Source organism: Styela clava, chromosome 7 (genome assembly GCF_964204865.1).
Source record: "Styela clava chromosome 7, kaStyClav1.hap1.2, whole genome shotgun sequence".
Taxonomy (NCBI): Eukaryota; Metazoa; Chordata; class Ascidiacea; order Stolidobranchia; family Styelidae; genus Styela; species Styela clava.
Genome location: NC_135256.1, coordinates 15,542,367 through 15,565,509, shown reverse-complemented (window position 1 = coordinate 15,565,509; position 23,143 = coordinate 15,542,367). Strand labels below are relative to the sequence as shown.

General features: G+C 33.8%; 2 protein-coding genes across 2 annotated transcripts in view; both read right to left on the bottom strand.

Moving 5' to 3' along the window:
• Positions 1-2,621: 2,621 nt before the first annotated feature.
• Positions 2,622-23,143, bottom strand: part of LOC120346806 (collagen alpha-1(XII) chain-like) — a 45,506-nt gene continuing 24,984 nt past the window's right edge. The window contains exons 5-8 of the mRNA XM_078114810.1: positions 20,190-20,301; positions 19,862-20,013; positions 3,361-3,521; positions 2,622-3,213 (exon numbers count right to left, since the gene is read on the bottom strand). Coding sequence (XP_077970936.1) covers positions 3,028-3,213; positions 3,361-3,521; positions 19,862-20,013; positions 20,190-20,301 — 611 coding nt within the window. The 3' untranslated portion in view covers positions 2,622-3,027. The remainder of the gene's footprint in view (positions 3,214-3,360; positions 3,522-19,861; positions 20,014-20,189; positions 20,302-23,143) is intronic.
• LOC144425262 (P-selectin-like) lies at positions 20,908-22,394 on the bottom strand. The gene is made up of 3 exons (XM_078114812.1): positions 22,300-22,394; positions 21,245-21,445; positions 20,908-21,090 (listed from the first exon to the last, which is right to left on the bottom strand). Exons 1-3 carry the CDS (start codon positions 22,358-22,360, stop codon positions 20,927-20,929), a joined length of 426 nt encoding a protein of 141 aa, XP_077970938.1. The 5' UTR covers positions 22,361-22,394; the 3' UTR covers positions 20,908-20,926.

Sequence of the window (23,143 nt, the reverse complement as noted above, 5' to 3'; positions counted from 1 at the left end):
TAAGATGACTTTGTAAAAAAGAAAGACTTTACTAAAATGTGATTTGAAGATAAATCAAAATCAGACTCTGCTACCTCAAACAGAGTCATTTTACTGTTTTATCGTTGTCGTTTTAATTGAAGAATACAATACAATACACAATCAAAATTTAACCTAGAGATTTGGAAGTGGACAGCTAAGAAGCGCAGTCTCCGTACGCGCGGAGTCGTAGGGAAATACTACCACACAACCTACAGAATGTTAGTGCCATCCCGACGTGATCATAATCAACTTCAACAGTATAATATCTCAAGTGTCGAAGAAATCAAAAATTATTTTTTTAAAGATTTTATTGCTGAACTTTCAATTGAGGGCACTCAGACTGATTCAGCTCTAAATAATAATAACGTCGAACCATTAGAGTCTGAGACACAAGTAAACGTTGATGACACACTATTCGCAGGCTCTTTTAATAATAATAATAGTCATGCTCGATCGCAACCAGAGCTTATTCATTAACGCGTCCATCCCTTCAAATTAAAGAGTTCTGGTCTCCTTCCTCTGACGAATGGTTCACATCAACCGAAGCAGGGTTCCGTAGTGGATGCTTTCTTTAATCTTAAATCATCTGAAATACTAAGGAAGCTGCGCAGTTCCGTTTGCCCGAATTACGTCTAAACTCCAATCAGGAAGTTTTGAAGGAAATGTTTTTTCAGCAACTACCATCAGATATTGCTTCAGCTCTTGCTGCACATCCGGATGATACCGTCGATGAATTACCTACTTGACCTGCTAGTATAATTATTCGCCAGAAAATCTTTACAATCTGCTAATCGTATTACTCATAAAAAATTATAAATTAAACCCTGACTGTGGTATTGAGAGCAGTAGAAAATTATCCAATGTTGAAGTTACATCAATGATTTCTAAGTTAGATGATGAATTTAGTAATCTTCGAAAAGAAACTGACAATGTAAAACATAACTCGACACAATGGTCTTCGGAAGCTGCACCCCATACTTCTAGTACGTCTAATGCGTTAACTCAACATCATGTGCGTACCAGAAACTGACAGCGCACGAGTTTTATGAATCCATCGACAGGCCATATGCGAACTCAACAATTATCAAATAGCAGTGGCAGATGTTACAACGCCAATTACAGAAATCACCGTCTGAATGCTTGCTTGTATGGTATCATCAACGTTACGAAAATCTAGCACGCAACTGCGTCCAGCCCTGTACCTTTTCCAAATTGGGGTTCTTTTTTTCCTAGGGCGCTGTACTAAACTTCACAACGCCATATAAATTCACTTCGTACTCCGTAGAATTAATTCTAATTTTTCAAACACAGATCTCTACTTCTCTACTCATTTAATATAGAAAGCGGTCGAAGATTTCTGGTGGATACATGAGCAACATTTTTCTTGGTTTCCTATACATTCGAAACGATACAACCGTCCCCGGCCAGGCCAACGGTAAAACAATACCATGGTATGGCCAACAAGTTTTGAATCTTGTATTAGATAACAATATCGAATATATATATTTGTAATTTCCAGAGCGCACGACCGATATCAGGATTAGATTTGTTGTCAAAACATGATCTTGGGGTCGGCTTACGCAACTCACGCCTCTTCGACCCAAACTTCAATATTATATATATATATATATATATATATATATATATCGTAAGAAGTTCTTTGGCAGATCAATAACACAGCCACTACGTCCATTCGTAGAAAGAATTTGAAGATTTGAAAATCTCTCGACACGTATCTGTTACGGCGAAACTTAGCACAATCCACCGTATTATTACAACCGGGCAACCAGTGCATTCAAAAGCTAGACCTTTTCCGCCCCACTCACGTCAAATAGTCAGGGAACAACTTCAAACACTTATTAAATCAGGAGACATAGTTATTTCCAACTCTCATTATTCGTCTCCCATCGCAGTTGTACCAAAAAGAATAGCGATGAAATGCGAATTTTCGTTGACTATAATTCCCTATGATAATTCAGACTAAAAAACACAGATGGTCAATTTGTCACATGCGCGATTTCACTGATGAATTACATGTTCGTTAATACTTATCAAATGCGATCTTTCGAAAGCATATCATCAAATACCTCTTCATCAATCTGATATAGAGAAAGCTGCTTTCATCTGCCCTGAAGGGTGGTTTGAATCATTAACTCAAATATATATAACTCATTTGGTCTGTGCAACGCCTGTTCATCATTGTATCGTTTTCTGCCGGAAGTAATCTCCGGTTTGAAACATAATTTCGTATTTTTAGACGATATATGAATTGCAACGGATACTGAGGGACGACACTGCCAAGCACTGGACCAACTTTTCTTACGCCTTCGGATATACGGACTTGTCTTGAATGTTGATAAATGCGAGTCCGGCAAATAAGAGCTAGCAAATTGCTCGATATAAATCTTAATTTGAACCGTCGGGATCGTTTCTCGTTCTCTATTTTTCTCTTATATACCTTTATATATTACTCCTTATTGAACCACACTTCTTTTGTGTAATTAGCTAAGACTGATGCGATGAATTTACTTGTGAGCAGTTTTCACACAGTGTAGTTGGCCTGCCAACTTCCCAAACGCCACTGTATATTCGATTTATGATCGTACTGTATTTTCATTAAATCCATGTAAGAAGATGACCAACCACGGCAAAAATGAGATATAATTAGACCTTGCAATGACTTGTAAAATCGTTGCGTCCATAACTAAGATTTAGTTGCAATATGTGCTCTGCCTTGATTTCTAACAAATATATTTATTAAATAAATGAAGGAAAATATGGTTGGAACACAAATATTCGCGAGTAGAAAAGAATATTGGGGAAAATGTACACAGATTTGATACGACAACGTGTGTATATAAGTGGTTACAATGAGCATGACTCTGTCCATTGAACCTTGTTCACGTATTTTGCATTTAAACAAATATATGAAAAATTATCTGCTATGAATTAGAAATAGCATGTCCAGTTGACAAATTATACAACACAACAAAGATTCTAACTGCTTCATTCCCTAAGATTAGTATTTATGCATATTTCGTTGCAAATTTTATTTATGAGCAGCCGCAAAAGTTCATCGTCCAGCCCCCAGTATCCGTCGATTTCGATTAAATTTGAAGAATCTCCGGCAATATCGTGAAGTGTATCCAGAGATGAAGCTCCTTTTGGTGGCGGGATTGCTATCACAATAATCTACAAAATCATTTTTAGCATTATAGGAGAACATAGCAAAAATCATATAATTGCTTGCATAAAATGTTTGAAAAATATCACGAAATAACAAATTGTATGTACATTGTAAATGTTAATTTACGGAACTGTCAAAAAAAGGTAACTAACCGTTCTTCCCATTTGCCTAATCTTATTTGCTGGACCCGCGACATCGTCATGGGATCTTCCATCGGTCAGCAAAATAACGAGATCTCTTGCATCAGGTCGATTCGCTGCTGATTTCAAAATTTTTTCTTCTGCATATTGTAGAGCCCTTCCGGACCATGTACCTATATAAGTAGTATTATATGTCGTATCCAACACACAAATGTTGTTGCAAACAATGGAAAACACAACATATTTTGTTGCAAAATGTTGTTGCAAATTGTGGGATGTTGTTATGTAATATTGTTTCCGGTATCGGGGGATTAATCGCATTGTTCTGTGCGTCAACCGTGTGTTAGTCATTAAGTTTATGGTTTTGCGTATGTTTACTGATCGACGTATGTCAAAATAATTGAAAAACGTCATTTTTATTTTAAGCGCATTTTTTTAATTTTCATTTTTTATATTTTGATTTGTATTTTTACAGTTGTTTTTGTTTTTCATTACTTTTTATTTTCGGTATATAGTGTCGAATCCAACACATAAATGTTGTTGCAAAATGTTGTTGCAAAATTCCATTTTTATTTTAAGCGCGTTTTTTTAATTTTCATTTTTTATATTTTGATTTGTATTTTTACAGTTGTTTTTATTTTTCATTACTTTTTTATTTTCGGTATATAGTGTCGTATCCAACACACAAATGTTGTTGCAAAATGTTGGTTAAATGTTGGTCAAACGTTGGGCAATGGTGGTGCGTGGGAATTTGTTATGTAATATTGAGCCAACACATAAATGTTGTTGCAAATGTCAAGCAAAATTATGTTGGTCAAACGTTGGTCAAACATTGGTCGATGGTGGTGCGTGGGAAGTTGTTATGTAATATTGTTTCCGGTATCAGGGGATAGCGTTTGGTAATTTTCGAAAACCATATCGGCAACCGTGTGTTAGTCATTAAGTTTATGGCTTTGCGTATGTTTACTGATCGACATATGTCAAAATAATTGAAAAACGCCATAACCGGATGGATTAAAAGATAGAATTACATGAATAATATGATGTACTGACTTTAGTAGAAAATTGACAACTGAGTTGACATAATTAAATTCAAAAAACGTATGTTACTGACCGACGTATGTCAAAATAATTGAAAAACGATATGGTTTAGCGAGAAATAAGATGCAACAGGCTGCGCATCGGTCCAAAAAAAAAATTATAATATAAAACAGCTGATAAAAAAAGGTCGTGTTTTTCGGTCTAGTCTTTTGATTTGTATTTTTACAGTTGTTTTTATTTTTCATTACTCTTTTATTTTCGGTTTATTTTTGATTTTGAAAATTTTATTTTATTTTTTTTAAATTTTTTTTTTTTCGTTTTCGATAGTTTGACATATTATTTACCACAGAGATTTTATTTCACATACTTTACTGTTGTTTTTGATAATTTGGGAATGCAATCAGCATTTCGAGTACATGTACCCACACTACTTGCATTTTGAAATTTGGATTTCATCAATATCACGTAAGTCAGTACGTATATGTGAGTATTATACGTCAGCGAAACATGACTGTATTCCTCATATCAATGCTCGCAAGTAGATTGTTCTTCCTCGTATTAGAAGTGAATAAGACATGATTTATTTGATTAGCTTTTATCATTGACAGCTTTCGTTTATGTTCTTTAGCTTCCCAAATAGGCAACCCTAGTGATTTCCCTACATTCCCCAGATGTGATGCCAGACTTCAATACCTAACTTCGGTAAAATTGTCTTTGAATATTCAGAAAATGGCATATTTATCAGTGTAGAGTAGATGGTCTGTCATATACATAACACATTTTATAAGTTGCAAATAGTTTCATCGCTATTGGCAAATATTTACCACCCTCTAAATTTCGAAACACAACCCCCAATAATGAAAATATAGATCGGCTGCGATCTATATCAGCTTCTCCTATCAAATCCTTCACCCAAATATATCTAAATCAATTTTGGAATACTTATATTTTGACTAACACTAGATATGAAACAAGCTTGCCTGGTGGAATGCCCTAAAATTCATCTCACTAATTTCTAGTATACGCCTGACAAAAAGTACGAGTTTAAAAATAAATATTTTTACAAATCTTTATAAGGTATTGAAATAATAACTATATATCTGTTGTTATGACTCACGCAGCGTAGGTAGCCATTACTTTCAATTATTTCATTTCCTACTAAGCTGAAATGTGGGTGGAGTTTTTTCGTTCCACGCTCCACGTACTGCTTTAACTATGAACAAGAACAATCCTTTCGAAACTTCAATGGTCATCTTAGAATTTAGATGGTGTTTCAAATTTTTATTGTTTGTTGTTGACATCAGCAAAACGTCAGTAAACATTTATATAGCGAATCTGAACAATCACTACATTTCTATTGACAGTGGGGGAAAATGTACATTTTGAGTTGAACCTATGTGGCCTATTTTCGAGTAAATAAATCTATGCATTGGTATCAAAAATCTGCGCATTAAAATAGGGGGAGAATGTACATTTTGAGTTGAACCTATGTGGCCTATTTTCGAGTAAATAAATCTATGCATTGGTATCAAAAATCTGCGCATTGGAATATTATTTTTCGCATAACATATTCTGTATATCAAAGTCTCAAGCATTCGGAATGTTCAAGAGGAGGCCGAGATTGGAGAATCAACCTATAAGATCCAATATTTTCATTCCGAGTTCAGATTTATAGTAAGATGTAAGGAGTTTTCTAGAAGCCATTCTTTTATTTTTAGGAATTCCTTCGATGCTCTCAACCCAATTTGCGCTTTGCAACACGCTTTCATATAACATTTGTACAATTCTTTTAGAATTCGGTTGTAATTTTTGCTGAGATTGCGATAGTATTTTAAAGGTTATATCCATAGATATATGTAAATATTGCTATATAAGTTTAATATGAAAGCAAGCTTACATAGATATATGTAAATATTGCTATATAAGTTTAATATGAAACACTTCCAACAAGCAGTGACTCAATAGCACGAAAGGATACGAAATACGAAAAGGAGCTCTATGTATTAGCATATTTCTGTATAGAAAGGCCGAGTTGTCTGCATGATGATTTGGATGTATACCAAAATACTGCGTATTTTATGCAAACGATTCGACTTTCAAGCAAGCTCTGATATTCAGGCTTGTCCATGGGACACATTTTTCTGTCCCATTCCCATCCCATAGAAATTATGCCTGTCCCATCCCATCAGCGAAGTACATACAACAAATTTACAACAAATTTATAGATTTTATCAATGATTACACTGACAATAAAAATTGGTAAATTTTGACTTTTCCTTATAACTATCAGAAAATATATACCTTAGTTTTTACACCTACTTCATTTTCTAGTCAAGCGAAAAATTACAGTTCATTACTATAAAAGAAATAAATTACTTTTTAAAGCTTTTGAAGAAAAAAAAATACATTTTCAAAATTCATAAAACATTATTGATCAAAAATTAAATAAAGAACCTAATAACACTACAAAACTTCCACGCCCGAAGGACTAAGTTGTATATACTTATCGCTTTGTGTAAAAATTTCACTTGAATCGTTTTTTATTTTAATTTTTGAATTTTCACTTCATTGGACGCGAAATGGACGTGTCCTTTACCCTGTCTGATATCCATTTTGTTATTATGCTATTGTTGTAGTTCGAATTCTTCTTTTTGTTGTGAAAAAAAATCGCGTTTCTCATTACCTACAAGACCAATTGCTTTTGCTTTGATTAGTTTCAAAGACTTGTGTGGTCTTTATGGACTTATTCATTCCAAAATTTTTAACTCTTAACTATATGCAAATATATATTTGACTTCATCTTGCAGTCAAGCGAAAAATTACAGCTTATAATTAGAGAAAAATAAAATAGTTTTCAAAGTTTTTAATAAACAAAACACATTTCTCTCATTTTTAACATCCATAAAACAGTATTCATCAAAAAATAAATGAAGAATCTAATTATATTGCAAAACTTCCACGCCAGAAGGACCAAATAGTATATACCTATGAGAAATGCTTTGCGTCAGCATCTTTGTTTTAAATAGTTTTTTATTTCAATTTTGGAACTTCATTTTATTGGACACGAAATGTACCTATAATTGCTTTCTTTTTCATGTTATTGTTACGTTATTGTTGGTGTAATTTCACTTTTTGTCGCTTCTCTCTATCTATGGAACCAATTGCTTTGAATTTTGCGGTGGTTAAAGATTGTTGTACTCTAATTAATTTAAAAAACTTTTGTGGGCTCTATGGAATTTATTTTTCATTCCAAAATTTTAAAAAAAATGCGTCAGTCTGCCGATACTGTACGATTATGATGCTATTTCATTTTAGCTTTCGTGTCCATATATTGGAGCATTGATTTTTTGTTTTTATAAGAGCAAGCAAGGCCATGCGCACCAACTCAGGAGTAAAGGAGACTGACCTCGATACATTGTACGAGTTAAAAATAAAATCTCCGGCAAATGTTGTTCATATGTCATAAAAAATAAAAAAACTTGAGCACATTGATTATTCGACAAAATCGAATTTAATGAACAACCCCAGCAAAATCAGAACCAATATATCCTAGAAAATTTTCTGTCAGGGTTTTTTGACTTTGGCAAGATATAGAGATTTGAATTATACGTTTTTTTTTACTAAAATCGCGGCATTGGGCCTTTCAGCAAATCTTACGATGGAAATTTTGGACTTGCAGAATATTACGGAATCTGCAACGTAGAGTGTTCTATTCACTGTAAACATCACAAAGATAGAAACTATACTCATCAAATAAACTGTCGCAAGTTCAATTATTATTCGTTTTCATACGTTTTCTGTGTACGTAACTAATCAGTAGAGTAAATCCACATCTTGCAATCAAACTTGATTCTAAAAATATAAAAAATATGATTTGTCCCAGTATTATGCCGTAGATGCAAATGTATTTGGTGTACTTGCTTCTGAATCTACTTATTTTGGGGATTGCACTCAATATAGCATTCCACTTTTTAGATGTATATATTCGCTTTTAACAAACTTTGAAGTCAAAGAGATTACAAAAAATTAGTCTTAAGTGACCACTAACTGTATGCAGAAAAAAAAATTATTTTTCGAAGGCACAAGTTGATATGGTATCACAAGAAGACTTAAATATTTTTTCGTCTGGAACGATTATGAAAAACGCAAAATGATAAATCGCTGATAAGAAGCCACTTCGGATTGAGAGTGCGCTACCGGTAAAGTTTTCTCGGATAGGATACGGTAGAACGAAAACTTTTGACTTACCCTCACTGGTATTTTTACGCAGGAACGTAGCAAAGTTGAAAATGTGTAATATTAAGCTGCGATTAAAGAGCATTGTTATTGCACATATACTAAAACAAAAACACTCACTTGATCCTGTTGATTGCACCTCGGACGTAATTTTGGTAATGCGTACCTAATTCTGTACTTGAATGCACTGGAAAATGGAACCGTTTCAGACCAATGTACAGTTGTACTTCGCTGATTGAAATTATTGAGATGATTTTAATAATATATCTGTCTTAAGGCTACCATAATAACAGAAACAAGAAAGCAATGCCCAAATATATGTACACGTTAACCAGAGCGAAGCAATGCTTACCTTTGACGCTACCGGTACCCTCCAACAATTTCCGAGTTACTCGTGGCAAGAATTTACAGTATCTAACTGGACAGCCAGAGTTCCCATGTATAAAATAATACAGCGAAATTTTGGATGAAATATCAGATTCCATACGAAATTTAGACATGAAGAAAAGTAATAGCCTTCTGGCAAAAAATCAATCTTTAACCACTGAAAATTTTAAAGCCATTGTCCAAGTATTCGAAGAGAAAAGCTATTTTTAATGATAATGATGACGAATAACAAGAACAACAACAACATAATATCGAAACAATCGCAATGTCCATTAGCGTGTCCAAAAACAAAGACATTGTAAGAAAGGTAAGGTTTGTGTTTTCGTCCGGGTGTCAACGGATCGTGAAAGTACTACATCGAGTTACTCGTGGCGTTAAATTTAATACCCATTCGAAAACCAATGTTCTTTTCCTTAGCTACTGGACTAAACGCTTTCGAAATATCAGATGTTGAATATAGTGTCATCCTCTAAAAAAATTTACTTTCCTTTTTACATAAATCGTCAGGACTTCCCGTGCTCATTGTAACACCACATATTGTTTTAAGTTGAACTACGGCGTGGTTTTTCCGATGAGCCAATTTTCCGAGCAAGTATTGAAAATAGAACAATATAACAGAGTTGAACGATGATTTAGCAAAACTTTCCACAGGTTTATTCATGTTCAATAGGCTACTGAGATGACAACGTTCATTTAGTTACAATAGCTTACTTTCATTGCATATTGCATTAAATGTTCCGTTTTATCATCTGAAAGAGAGACCGCTTTCTTTGCGCCAGGCATCGTTATAAATATCAACTTTTTTACGGTATTCAAAACTTCGTGAAGAGCCTGAGGACCAAAAATAAAATGGCAAGTTGTTATTAAAATTACCTTGACAACGAACGTTCATTATGATTATTATAATATAAAATTACTGATATCGTGGTAAGGACATTCTCTAAAGTCTAAACTATACATTGTCAGTAATCATAATTACATACCAATCAGTTCTTATTGGTGACAGCACATTTGAACCCACCGACATTTACATCCCGGACATTTGCACCCCGGACATTTGCACCCACCGACATTTGCATCCCGGACATTTGAACCCACGCACATTTGAACTCATGTGTATATCCCATGGGTTAGGATTAGTATGGGTTCAAATATCCGTAAAAAAAAAAAAATTCCATAGGTGAAATAGTATAGAGGTTCAAATGTCCGGGATGCAAATGTCGGTGGGTGCAAATGTCCGGGGTGCAAATGTCCGGGATGCAAATGTCGGTGGGTGCAAATGTCCGGGGTGCAAATGTCCGGGATGTAAATGTCGGTGGGTTCAAATGTGCTGTCACCAATAAGAACTGATTGGTATGTAATTATGATTACTGACAATGTATAGTTTAGACTTTAGAGAATGTCCTTACCACGATATCATTAATTTTATATTATAATAATCATAATGAACGTTCGTTGTCAAGGTAATTTTAATAACAACTTGCCATTTTATTTTTGGTCCTCAGGCTCTTCACGAAGTTTTGAATACCGTAAAAAAGTTGATATTTATAACGATGCCTGGCGCAAAGAAAGCGGTCTCTCTTTCAGATGATAAAACGGAACATTTAATGCAATATGCAATGAAAGTAAGCTATTGTAACTAAATGAACGTTGTCATCTCAGTAGCCTATTGAACATGAATAAACCTGTGGAAAGTTTTGCTAAATCATCGTTCAACTCTGTTATATTGTTCTATTTTCAATACTTGCTCGGAAAATTGGCTCATCGGAAAAACCACGCCGTAGTTCAACTTAAAACAATATGTGGTGTTACAATGAGCACGGGAAGTCCTGACGATTTATGTAAAAAGGAAAGTAAATTTTTTTAGAGGATGACACTATATTCAACATCTGATATTTCGAAAGCGTTTAGTCCAGTAGCTAAGGAAAAGAACATTGGTTTTCGAATGGGTATTAAATTTAACGCCACGAGTAACTCGATGTAGTACTTTCACGATCCGTTGACACCCGGACGAAAACACAAACCTTACCTTTCTTACAATGTCTTTGTTTTTGGACACGCTAATGGACATTGCGATTGTTTCGATATTATGTTGTTGTTGTTCTTGTTATTCGTCATCATTATCATTAAAAATAGCTTCTCTCTTCGAATACTTGGACAATGGCTTTAAAATTTTCAGTGGTTAAAGATTGATTTTTTGCCAGAAGGCTATTACTTTTCTTTATGTCTAAATTTCGTATGGAATCTGATATTTCATCCAAAATTTCGCTGTATTATTTTATACATGGGAACTCTGGCTGTCCAGTTAGATACTGTAAATTCTTGCCACGAGTAACTCGGAAATTGTTGGAGGGTACCGGTAGCGTCAAAGGTAAGCATTGCTTCGCTCTGGTTAACGTGTACATATATTTGGGAATTGCTCTCTTGTTTCTGTTATTATGGTAGCCTTAAGACAGATATATTATTAAAATCATCTCAATAATTTCAATCAGCGAAGTACAACTGTACATTGGTCTGAAACGGTTCCATTTTCCAGTGCATTCAAGTACAGAATTAGGTACGCATTACCAAAATTACGTCCGAGGTGCAATCAACAGGATCAAGTGAGTGTTTTTGTTTTAGTATATGTGCAATAACAATGCTCTTTAATCACAGCTTAATATTACACATTTTCAACTTTGCTACGTTCCTGCGTAAAAATACCAGTAAGGGTAAGTCAAAAGTTTTCGTTCTACCGTATCCTATCCGAGAAAACTTTACCGGTAGCGCACTCTCAATCCGAAGTGGCTTCTTATCAGCGATTTATCATTTTGCGTTTTTCATAATCGTTCCAGACGAAAAAATATTCAAGTCTTCTTGTGATACCATATCAACTTGTGCCTTTGAAAAATAATTTTTTTTTTTTTTTGCATACAGTTAGTGGTCACTTAAGACTAATTTTTTGTAATCTCTTTGACTTCAAAGTTTGTTAAAAGCGAATATATACATCTAAAAAGTGGAATGCTATATTGAGTGCAATCCCCAAAATAAGTAGATTCAGAAGGAAGTACACCAAATACATTTGCATCTACGGCATAATACTGGGACAAATCATATTTTTTATATTTTTAGAATCAAGTTTGATTGCAAGATGTGGATTTACTCTACTGATAAGTTACGTACACAGAAAACGTATGAAAACGAATAATAATTGAACTTGCGACAGTTTATTTGATGAGTATAGTTTCTATCTTTGTGATGTTTACAGTGAATAGAACACTCTACGTTGCAGATTCCGTAATATTCTGCAAGTCCAAAATTTCCATCGTAAGATTTGCTGAAAGGCCCAATGCCGCGATTTTAGTAAAAAAAAACGTATAATTCAAATCTCTATATCTTGCCAACGTCAAAAAACCCTGACAGAAAATTTTCTATGATATATTGGTTCTGATTTTGCTGGGGTTGTTCATTAAATTCGATTTTGTCGAATAATCAATGTGCTCAAGTTTTTTTATTTTTTTATGACATATGAACAACATTTGCCGGAGATTTTATTTTTAACTCGTACAATGTATCGAGGTCAGTCTCCTTTACTCCTGAGTTGGTGCGCATGGCCTTGCTTGCTCTTATAAAAACAAAAAATCAATGCTCCAATATATGGACACGAAAGCTAAAATGAAATAGCATCATAATCGTACAGTATCGGCAGACTGACGCATTTTTTTTTAAATTTTGGAATGAAAAATAAATTCCATAGAGCCCACAAAAGTTTTTTAAATTAATTAGAGTACAACAATCTTTAACCACCGCAAAATTCAAAGCAATTGGTTCCATAGATAGAGAGAAGCGACAAAAAGTGAAATTACACCAACAATAACGTAACAATAACATGAAAAAGAAAGCAATTATAGGTACATTTCGTGTCCAATAAAATGGAGTTCCAAAATTGAAATAAAAAACTATTTAAAACAAAGATGCTGACGCAAAGCATTTCTCATAGGTATATACTATTTGGTCCTTCTGGCGTGGAAGTTTTGCAATATAATTAGATTCTTCATTTATTTTTTGATGAATACTGTTTTATGGATGTTAAAAATGAGAGAAATGTGTTTTGTTTATTAAAAACTTTGAAAACTATTTTTTTTTTCTCTAATTATAAGCTGTAATTTTTCGCTTGACTGCAAGATGAAGTCAAATATATATTTGCATATAGTTAAGAGTTAAAAATTTTGGAATGAATAAGTCCATAAAGACCACACAAGTCTTTGAAACTAATCAAAGCAAAAGCAATTGGTCTTGTAGGTAATGAGAAACGCGATTTTTTTTCAAAACAAAAAGAAGAATTCGAACTACAACAATAGCATAATAACAAAATGGATATCAGACAGGGCAAAGGACACGTCCATTTCGCGTCCAATGAAGGGAAAATTCAAAAATTAAAATAAAAAACGATTCAAGTGAAAGTTTTTACACAAAGCGATAAGTATATACAACTTAGTCCTTCGGGCGTGGAAGTTTTGTAGTGTTATTAGGTTCTTTATTTAATTTTTGATCAATAATGTTTTATGAATTTTGAAAATGTATTTTTTTTTTTCTTCAAAAGCTTTAAAAAGTAATTTATTTCTTTTATAGTAATGAACTGTAATTTTTCGCTTGACTAGAAAATGAAGTAGGTGTAAAAACTAAGGTATATATTTTCTGATAGTTATAAGGAAAAGTCGAAATTTACCAATTTTTATTGTCAGTGTAAGCATTGATAAAATCTATAAATTTGTTGTAAATTTGTTGTATGTACTTCGCTGATGGGATCGGACAGGCATAATTTCTATGGGATGGGAATGGGACAGAAAAATGTGTCCCATGGACAAGCCTGAATATCAGAGCTTGCTTGAAAGTCGAATCGTTTGCATAAAATACGCAGTATTTTGGTATACATCCAAATCATCATGCAGACAACTCGGCCTTTCTATACAGAAATATGCTAATACATAGAGCTCCTTTTCGTATTTCGTATCCTTTCGTGCTATTGAGTCACTGCTTGTTGGAAGTGTTTCATATTGAACTTATATAGCAATATTTACATATATCTATGTAAGCTTGCTTTCATATTAAACTTATATAGCAATATTTACATATATCTATGGATATAACCTTTAAAATACTATCGCAATCTCAGCAAAAATTACAACCGAATTCTAAAAGAATTGTACAAATGTTATATGAAAGCGTGTTGCAAAGCGCAAATTGGGTTGAGAGCATCGAAGGAATTCCTAAAAATAAAAGAATGGCTTCTAGAAAACTCCTTACATCTTACTATAAATCTGAACTCGGAATGAAAATATTGGATCTTATAGGTTGATTCTCCAATCTCGGCCTCCTCTTGAACATTCCGAATGCTTGAGACTTTGATATACAGAATATGTTATGCGAAAAATAATATTCCAATGCGCAGAGTTTTGATACCAATGCATAGATTTATTTACTCGAAAATATGCCACATAGGTTCAACTCAAAATGTACATTCTCCCCCTATTTCAATGCGCAGATTTTTGATACCAATGCATAGATTTATTTACTCGAAAATAGGCCACATAGGTTCAACTCAAAATGTACATTTTCCCCCACTGTCAATAGAAATGTAGTGATTGTTCAGATTCGCTATATAAATGTTTACTGACGTTTTGCTGATGTCAACAACAAACAATAAAAATTTGAAACACCATCTAAATTCTAAGATGACCATTGAAGTTTCGAAAGGATTGTTCTTGTTCATAGTTAAAGCAGTACGTGGAGCGTGGAACGAAAAAACTCCACCCACATTTCAGCTTAGTAGGAAATGAAATAATTGAAAGTAATGGCTACCTACGCTGCGTGAGTCATAACAACAGATATATAGTTATTATTTCAATACCTTATAAAGATTTGTAAAAATATTTATTTTTAAACTCGTACTTTTTGTCAGGCGTATACTAGAAATTAGTGAGATGAATTTTAGGGCATTCCACCAGGCAAGCTTGTTTCATATCTAGTGTTAGTCAAAATATAAGTATTCCAAAATTGATTTAGATATATTTGGGTGAAGGATTTGATAGGAGAAGCTGATATAGATCGCAGCCGATCTATATTTTCATTATTGGGGGTTGTGTTTCGAAATTTAGAGGGTGGTAAATATTTGCCAATAGCGATGAAACTATTTGCAACTTATAAAATGTGTTATGTATATGACAGACCATCTACTCTACACTGATAAATATGCCATTTTCTGAATATTCAAAGACAATTTTACCGAAGTTAGGTATTGAAGTCTGGCATCACATCTGGGGAATGTAGGGAAATCACTAGGGTTGCCTATTTGGGAAGCTAAAGAACATAAACGAAAGCTGTCAATGATAAAAGCTAATCAAATAAATCATGTCTTATTCACTTCTAATACGAGGAAGAACAATCTACTTGCGAGCATTGATATGAGGAATACAGTCATGTTTCGCTGACGTATAATACTCACATATACGTACTGACTTACGTGATATTGATGAAATCCAAATTTCAAAATGCAAGTAGTGTGGGTACATGTACTCGAAATGCTGATTGCATTCCCAAATTATCAAAAACAACAGTAAAGTATGTGAAATAAAATCTCTGTGGTAAATAATATGTCAAACTATCGAAAACGAAAAAAAAAAAATTTAAAAAAAATAAAATAAAATTTTCAAAATCAAAAATAAACCGAAAATAAAAGAGTAATGAAAAATAAAAACAACTGTAAAAATACAAATCAAAAGACTAGACCGAAAAACACGACCTTTTTTTATCAGCTGTTTTATATTATAATTTTTTTTTTAAACCGATGCGCAGCCTGTTGCATTTTATTTCTCGCTAAACCATATCGTTCTTCAATTATTTTGACATACGTCGGTCAGTAACATACGTTTTTTGAGTTTAATTATGTCAACTCAGTTGTCAATTTTCTACTAAAGTCAGTACATCATATTATTCATGTAATTCTATCTTTTAATCCATCCGGTTATGGCGTTTTTCAATTATTTTGACATATGTCGATCAGTAAACATACGCAAAGCCATAAACTTAATGACTAACACACGGTTGCCGATATGGTTTTCGAAAATAACCAAACGCTATCTCCTGATACCGGAAACAATATTACATAACAACTTCCCACGCACCACCATCGACCAATGTTTGACCAACGTTTGACCAACATAATTTTGCTTGACATTTGCAACAACATTTATGTGTTGGCTCAATATTACATAACAAATTCCCACGCACCACCATTGCCCAACGTTTGACCAACATTTAACCAACATTTTGCAACAACATTTGTGTGTTGGATACGACACTATATACCGAAAATAAAAAAGTAATGAAAAATAAAAACAACTGTAAAAATACAAATCAAAATATATAAAATGAAAATTAAAAAAACGCGCTTAAAATAAAAATGGAATTTTGCAACAACATTTATGTGTTGGATTCGACACTATATACCGAAAATAAAAAAGTAATGAAAAATAAAAACAACTGTAAAAATACAAATCAAAATATAAAAAATGAAAATTAAAAAAATGCGCTTAAAATAAAAATGACGTTTTTCAATTATTTTGACATACGTCGATCAGTAAACATACGCAAAACCATAAACTTAATGACTAACACAGGGTTGACGCACAGAACAATGCGATTAATCCCCCGATACCGGAAACAATATTACATAACAACATCCCACAATTTGCAACAACATTTTGCAACAAAATATGTTGTGTTTTCCATTGTTTGCAACAACATTTGTGTGTTGGATACGACATATAATACTACTTATGTACAAATGATAACATTATGTTACTGTTCACTGTTGAATATCTTTAGCACGATTCTTAACCACAACAACATTGCTTTAGACATATTACATTGACCGGTTGAACCCGGCAAGCCGGTTTTCCGGCTTGTTTTTCGTTTCAGAAGGAGTCAACTTTATGATCTCATATCTTTAGAACCACAATGAGTATTCAAATAAATTTTATATTGCATTAAAGCTAGTCATTGGGACTATTTATATTGTATTGATGCTCTATTATACGATATTTTAGTAAAATTGGTAAATTGAAAGTGCGTATGAAATTATTATATGAGAACAAATATTAGGTATAAAAGAAATTCAATTTCTTGCCTAAATAGCCACATATTCAATCGACAATATAGCTGGAGAATTTGAAAGTCTTTCTATAGACACTTTCACAACGATTGCATGATGAGCCATTCAAAGAGGCTTAATAGAAAACTAAAAATCGATTGAGGAATCTATTAATTAGCCTAGGTTGGCTATGCCCGATAACTACTTATTAATGTAATGGCCGAACAATATAACTCCTGTCGAGTGTTTTTTTTACAACTAGCTGAAACAGTGAAAAATGCTGCCTATATGTCAGAAAATTAAGTAATTACTTTCCGGTATCTCAAATTTGGTAAAATTCGGTAATCAACCAATCTGCAGTTATTTTGTAAACATGAGTTTGACAAGAAAGCTGACCAATTCAAACAAATATTTATTTAGCTGGATATCGGAGGGAAAATGCCACAATGATTGCTTGATATGTCTGCAAGTTGTGTCTATGACAATCTAAAACGACATTTTCTCCGTTATGAAGAGTTTGAAATTTTACACCAAGTGTAGATATAGTAAGATGGGTACTCCCGAAGTATGCGTACCAAGATGTCGCACAAACTGAACCTTACACAACCTGAGTTCAGGTTGTGCGCCATCTTGGTGAGCATACTTCAGGAGGTCCGTACGATGTTTGCACGTTTTAGTGAGTTTTTTGTAGTTTTGGCATGACAAATATTGAAAATTGTGTTTGGAAAATAAAAGTATTTGTTTTGTATTGCAATATTCACCTATTGTTCGCACTATTGTGGCCCGCGAACAATACCAAAACAATAGTGTGGCCCGCGAGACCGTCAACCTTGGACCACCCAGGTCTATTAGTACATAACAGAACAATAAAAAACATGAAACCATAATGGATGTCCTATCATGTAGTGCCACTCAACATTAATTCACAATACGGTAGGAGTTGCAGACTGTTTGCATGAAAATCTGCCTTATAGAATATAGATTAGGGATAACTGAAATCATTCAAACTTTTTTTTTCGAAAGTGAGGTTTGCCTAGTGTCCTATAGTCCTAGTGAATATTACAAGAAAAGCTCTTTAATTTTTATATAAAGTTTTTGTACAGTTTTATATGAAGCGGTATCGAGATTGCAAGTAATGATACAACCAGAATCGAATAAGACCGAAACACCTGTGATACATAGGGCAGGGATTAACCGATTTCAGATGTTTAACGGTTACGATTTATTTTAACCGTTAACTAACATCTCAGGTACAAATTATCTTTATACCGTACGATTCAGAAAAAATGTGAAAAAAATATGTTGCGACCAAAATGAATTTCTCACTTTTTGACAAACTTTTCTCGAAAATGTAACATTTTATCTCACTGCGCGAAAATATTTGCTTCCGTTTGAGATGCCCGTCAGTTCGCTATCCATAATCGGTAAAAATTAATAAACGTTCAAAAATACCAATATTTCGAACTATTTCATTGTCCTACAGATACGGCGCGCAGACCTCCGGGCGAGAGAGCAACTTCGCTCAGAGACGTCATGGTTCAAAGAGTTAATATATGTAGTTTATCGTGAGATATCTTTGCTCGAGGTACGCATTATCGTATGACATACCTAGAGTTTCCTGAAGGGAAAATATAGTTTCTGGCGGGTGTCTCAAAAATGTCGTGTCCCACTTGTCCCACGTGCCTCACTTGTCACACGCATTCCACTTGTCCCACGTCTCCCACTTGCTCCACGTGTCCCACTCGTTTACATTATATCGTTATTATTAAAGCGCTTTCGTTTCGAGGACAAAAAAATCTAGTTTAAATATATTTCAAGCGTTATAGGTAGTTTGAAACAGTGGTCGGCAACCATCTAGAAGCAGTGTAATATCATACCGTTAGAGACAATATGACCATGATATTAGCTTATCTTAAATTTGAACACGGTATAATGAAATGATATAAGTTTACGCAGAATAATAGTCAACAAAGAAAATTTATCATTAATAGATATCGAACATTAGAATTCGCTTGCGGTATACAGTTGAGTTGGACCTTCAAGTTAAGTAAAAGAAGTGTTTTTTAAAGGGAAGTACGCAAATAAATTTAGATTTAAACCGACGCCTGGTATAAAATAATCGATCGGTACATTACTTTCTGGACCCGCTTCTAACCCGTATACTCATCAACGACTTGTGTATTACCCAATAAAAACTCGGCCTGAGATAGCAAGGTAGTCCAAACATTTCTATATCGGAAGTTTTAACTCATCTAACTGCAAATTCGACTAAAAAAAGGGCAAACCGCTCACATTAATCACTACAGAATCTGGGGTGTCTCAAAAATGACACTTGTTCCTTGTCTCATTGGGACAAGTGGGGCACGACATGTTCGAGACACCGGTTTCTGACGTGTCAATTATTCATTATCATATTATGCTGTGTCAAAAATTGGTGGCAGTGCAGAAGAAACTCCTTATGAATTGTATCAAAGACACAACAGAAACAATTATTCTCTTCCATTAGTACCGGTATAGGTAAACCGAGGATAGATACTATCGAAACCACAGTCATTGTCTGCTATTAGCTACTACGACGGCGTGCGGACTCGAATATCTGTTGACCATACCAAATAGAAATCTAGACTTTAGCTAGGTTACTCTATTTCTACATAAAAAAAAATGACGTCACTAGTTTCATGTTTTAATATTAATTTTTCTTTTTATTATGCACATTACCCCTTCCATTATATGCCATTGAATTCATTCTGTACAGTAATCCGTCTAGCAAGCGATCATAATCCTCCAAATGAGAGACAGACTTTTCGTCAATTTGCTTGTTGTACCGAAACATGGCAAACCGCGTCAAATTCTCAGATATTGGAAATGCTCTAAAATAGATATATAACACTCTGTGAATACGTTTTAGAAAACTTATCGAGATCAGACTTTCATTCGCATGTAGTACTGAATTATAAATTTTGAAAAACCTCTCACTAATGCGCATCATCATAAAACCTTTTAATATTATCTGTAATGCTTTACCAAATTAAATAACAACACATACCTGACGAATTTTTGAACAAAGTTGAACACAATTTGCCAATTGCCCGCGCCCAAAGACGAAGATGAATCCAACATGATAACAGCATCCATCTTAGCTCTTGATGGACATGGTGCTGCAACAAAATGGTATTCTAATAAATCATAATTCATCGGAATATGGGGATCAGGGCAATTAGAATAGATGGGGTTTTAACATGAATTGTCGTGTGAATTTGTTTATATATACGTCTAAAACATAGCAGATGATATCCGTTCTCGCTTTTTTAAGTGAATACGAGATAAGTGTTTCTGGATTTTGAAATCCACGGAGTCGTGATTTGTGACTCCTGAAAGTCGGGTACCGAACTTTCAACAAGTACTAAATTACATTATTTCAAAGTTTCGTGATTAAAGTTTTGTATAGTCGAAAATGAAATTGGATTCATGTTTTAAAGTTTCGTGATTGAAGCTTTGTATAGTCGAAAATGAAATTGGATTCATTTTTTTTTTATCCTGGAGTCAAGAGTGATAGTCAGTGTTAACCCCCAGTTGGATTTGGATAGAACGTTTCCCGACTTCAAAGCCCTGGGTGCGCAAATAAAACTTGATAATCCAATATAAAATATTACTATATGTAATATACACAAAAGTATACCAGATTAGAGACTATTTATAGTTTTTTAAATTGATATTCTGTTTGAGATATCATCCAAGAAAACTAGACGTTTACTAACCTTGACAGCATGGTGGTTTCACATCTCATTTCTTCGAAGGTAAACAGCGATTCGTATTTTTCATACCCAAGAACATGCTAGTTCCAGGTGTTGTGCATTTGTAGTGACAAACTGATCTCACCTTGCTTCCGTGAGAACAAGTGACCAACCCGTTTGGTAGTGAATTTATCACCGGTTCACATTCGTCAGCTGTGACAAAAAAGAAACAGGTCCATAATGCCTAATAGTAGATATTTTACAATATTTATTTTGCTGTAGCAAAAACTAACATAAAATATAAAAAAAGGTTTTGATTAAAATTACTTTACCTACGAATAATTAGCATTTTGTTTCATAAACTTACGTTTGCACTCAATATTAGCTTTTGTCCAACTTGCCTCGTTGATCGTTTCAACACATTCACTCTTATTTGCACCAACTAATGTATGATACGGTTCACATGCGAAGATACATACAGAATTTGGTCTGTTTGAATTATTGCACCAAACCTTTCCGTAATCAGGGATGGTTGGTGATTCAGGTTGACAAAGACTTTCAATAGAACCTTAAAATAATGATTAAATTTTATAAGTACATGAACCAGGTTTTTGTTTCCAAAACTAATTTCTGAATAATTAATTTTTAAATAAGTTCGATAGTCTACGCCAGTTATCTTATTATTCAACAAAAATACGGATTAAACAGATAAAAAAAGCATAAAAACACAATCAACAAAAAAACAGACAAACCATCTAGGGGTGGTATACTACTGAGCGTGTTCACGTGAAAAAAATAATGGAAGTACAAGGACAAAATCTGGTTGCATGACAAAATCTCCTGTTTTCAGAGAAATATCTACCCCAAAATTTACTTTCAAATAAAATGAAAAAATTTCGAAGAGCATGAAACACCAAGAATGATATTTTATATATATTTCAAGTAAAAGATACTGTATAAAATCAATCACAAAGTAATTGCTAAACATACCGCATTAAACAGAAATCACAACAAAATCCCTAAATAAGCTCAACTCCGGGCAAAAAAACTTAACCATCGCACACAATCAATCAACAAGAAAGCTAAAAATCATTTTAACACATGCAGTTTTTTGTGCCCTTGTGGATATTTCAATCGAAATAACAGAAAGCACAAAAACCTTTTTTACAAGAGACCTCACGTTTGTAAACCGGTCGCTTTCTTTTTTACTATTTACAAAAATCTAGGTGTATTTGCTGATTGACAGTGACAATCAAACGGCTGACCACGAGTTCTTGTTTAAATTCTGCCCATGGATTCCAGTGAAAATACGCAAGCTTTTTCCACACTGATTTGAAATATGATCTTATTACGTCCAGGCAAACTTCTGATAAACTATTGATACCCCGTATGATTCTAGCCCTATCTAAACAGTTTACCAACCTTTGCCATTAGAATATATAGAAGCCAGAAATAACATACAAAATATGCATTGCTGTTTCATCTTGTATAGTCTCGTTTTTAATATTTTGCCTCGGTATTCCTTATTCGATCCACTAGCATCTAAGTCGCGTGACTATTGATCAGGAAATACGGTGACATGACATATCAGTAATTTCAAGCCTAGACTTGTTAAGGGAAACAAAAGGCTATGTCCGCAAAAAAGCGGTTACCAATGTATTTTACAAACTTTTTGCTTTGAAATATAATAGTATGGAAAGCAATACATAGCTATTACACATAGCTCCCTTCTGTTGAAATTCCCTTTGCCTTATATATAATTATTGCACGACTATTATTTATCTGTATAATAACTTGAAAGTTTGTAATATTGTGCATTGTGTTTTGTGAGGGATTTTCGTATAGCACACTTTTTGCTGCTGGAATCACGAATGATACACTAAATGAGGAATGACAATGACCACCAATCAGACCTAGTTCAGCATCGAGCCTCCAAAACCCATCAATGATAAAAACACTCGAAGGATCTCCTGCTAGAAATCTAAAAATCTGAAAAAATATTTAGGTTGTTATCGGAGATCATCACAAAAAATTATGCTCTGACGAGGCGCAGTTAAAAATAATAATTTTCATGGATTCACCTAAATGGGAGAATAGAGAAACTAGCCTTTCCTCCCATTTCACTGATCTTTTTGCCGGATTCTCAGCATCATCACTAGAGTTTTCATCAGTTAGCAAAATGCAAGATCTCGTGCATCTGGCCAATTTGCTGTTGATCTTAATATTTTGTTTTGACTTTTTGAAATAAATAAAAGCAATAATCTTC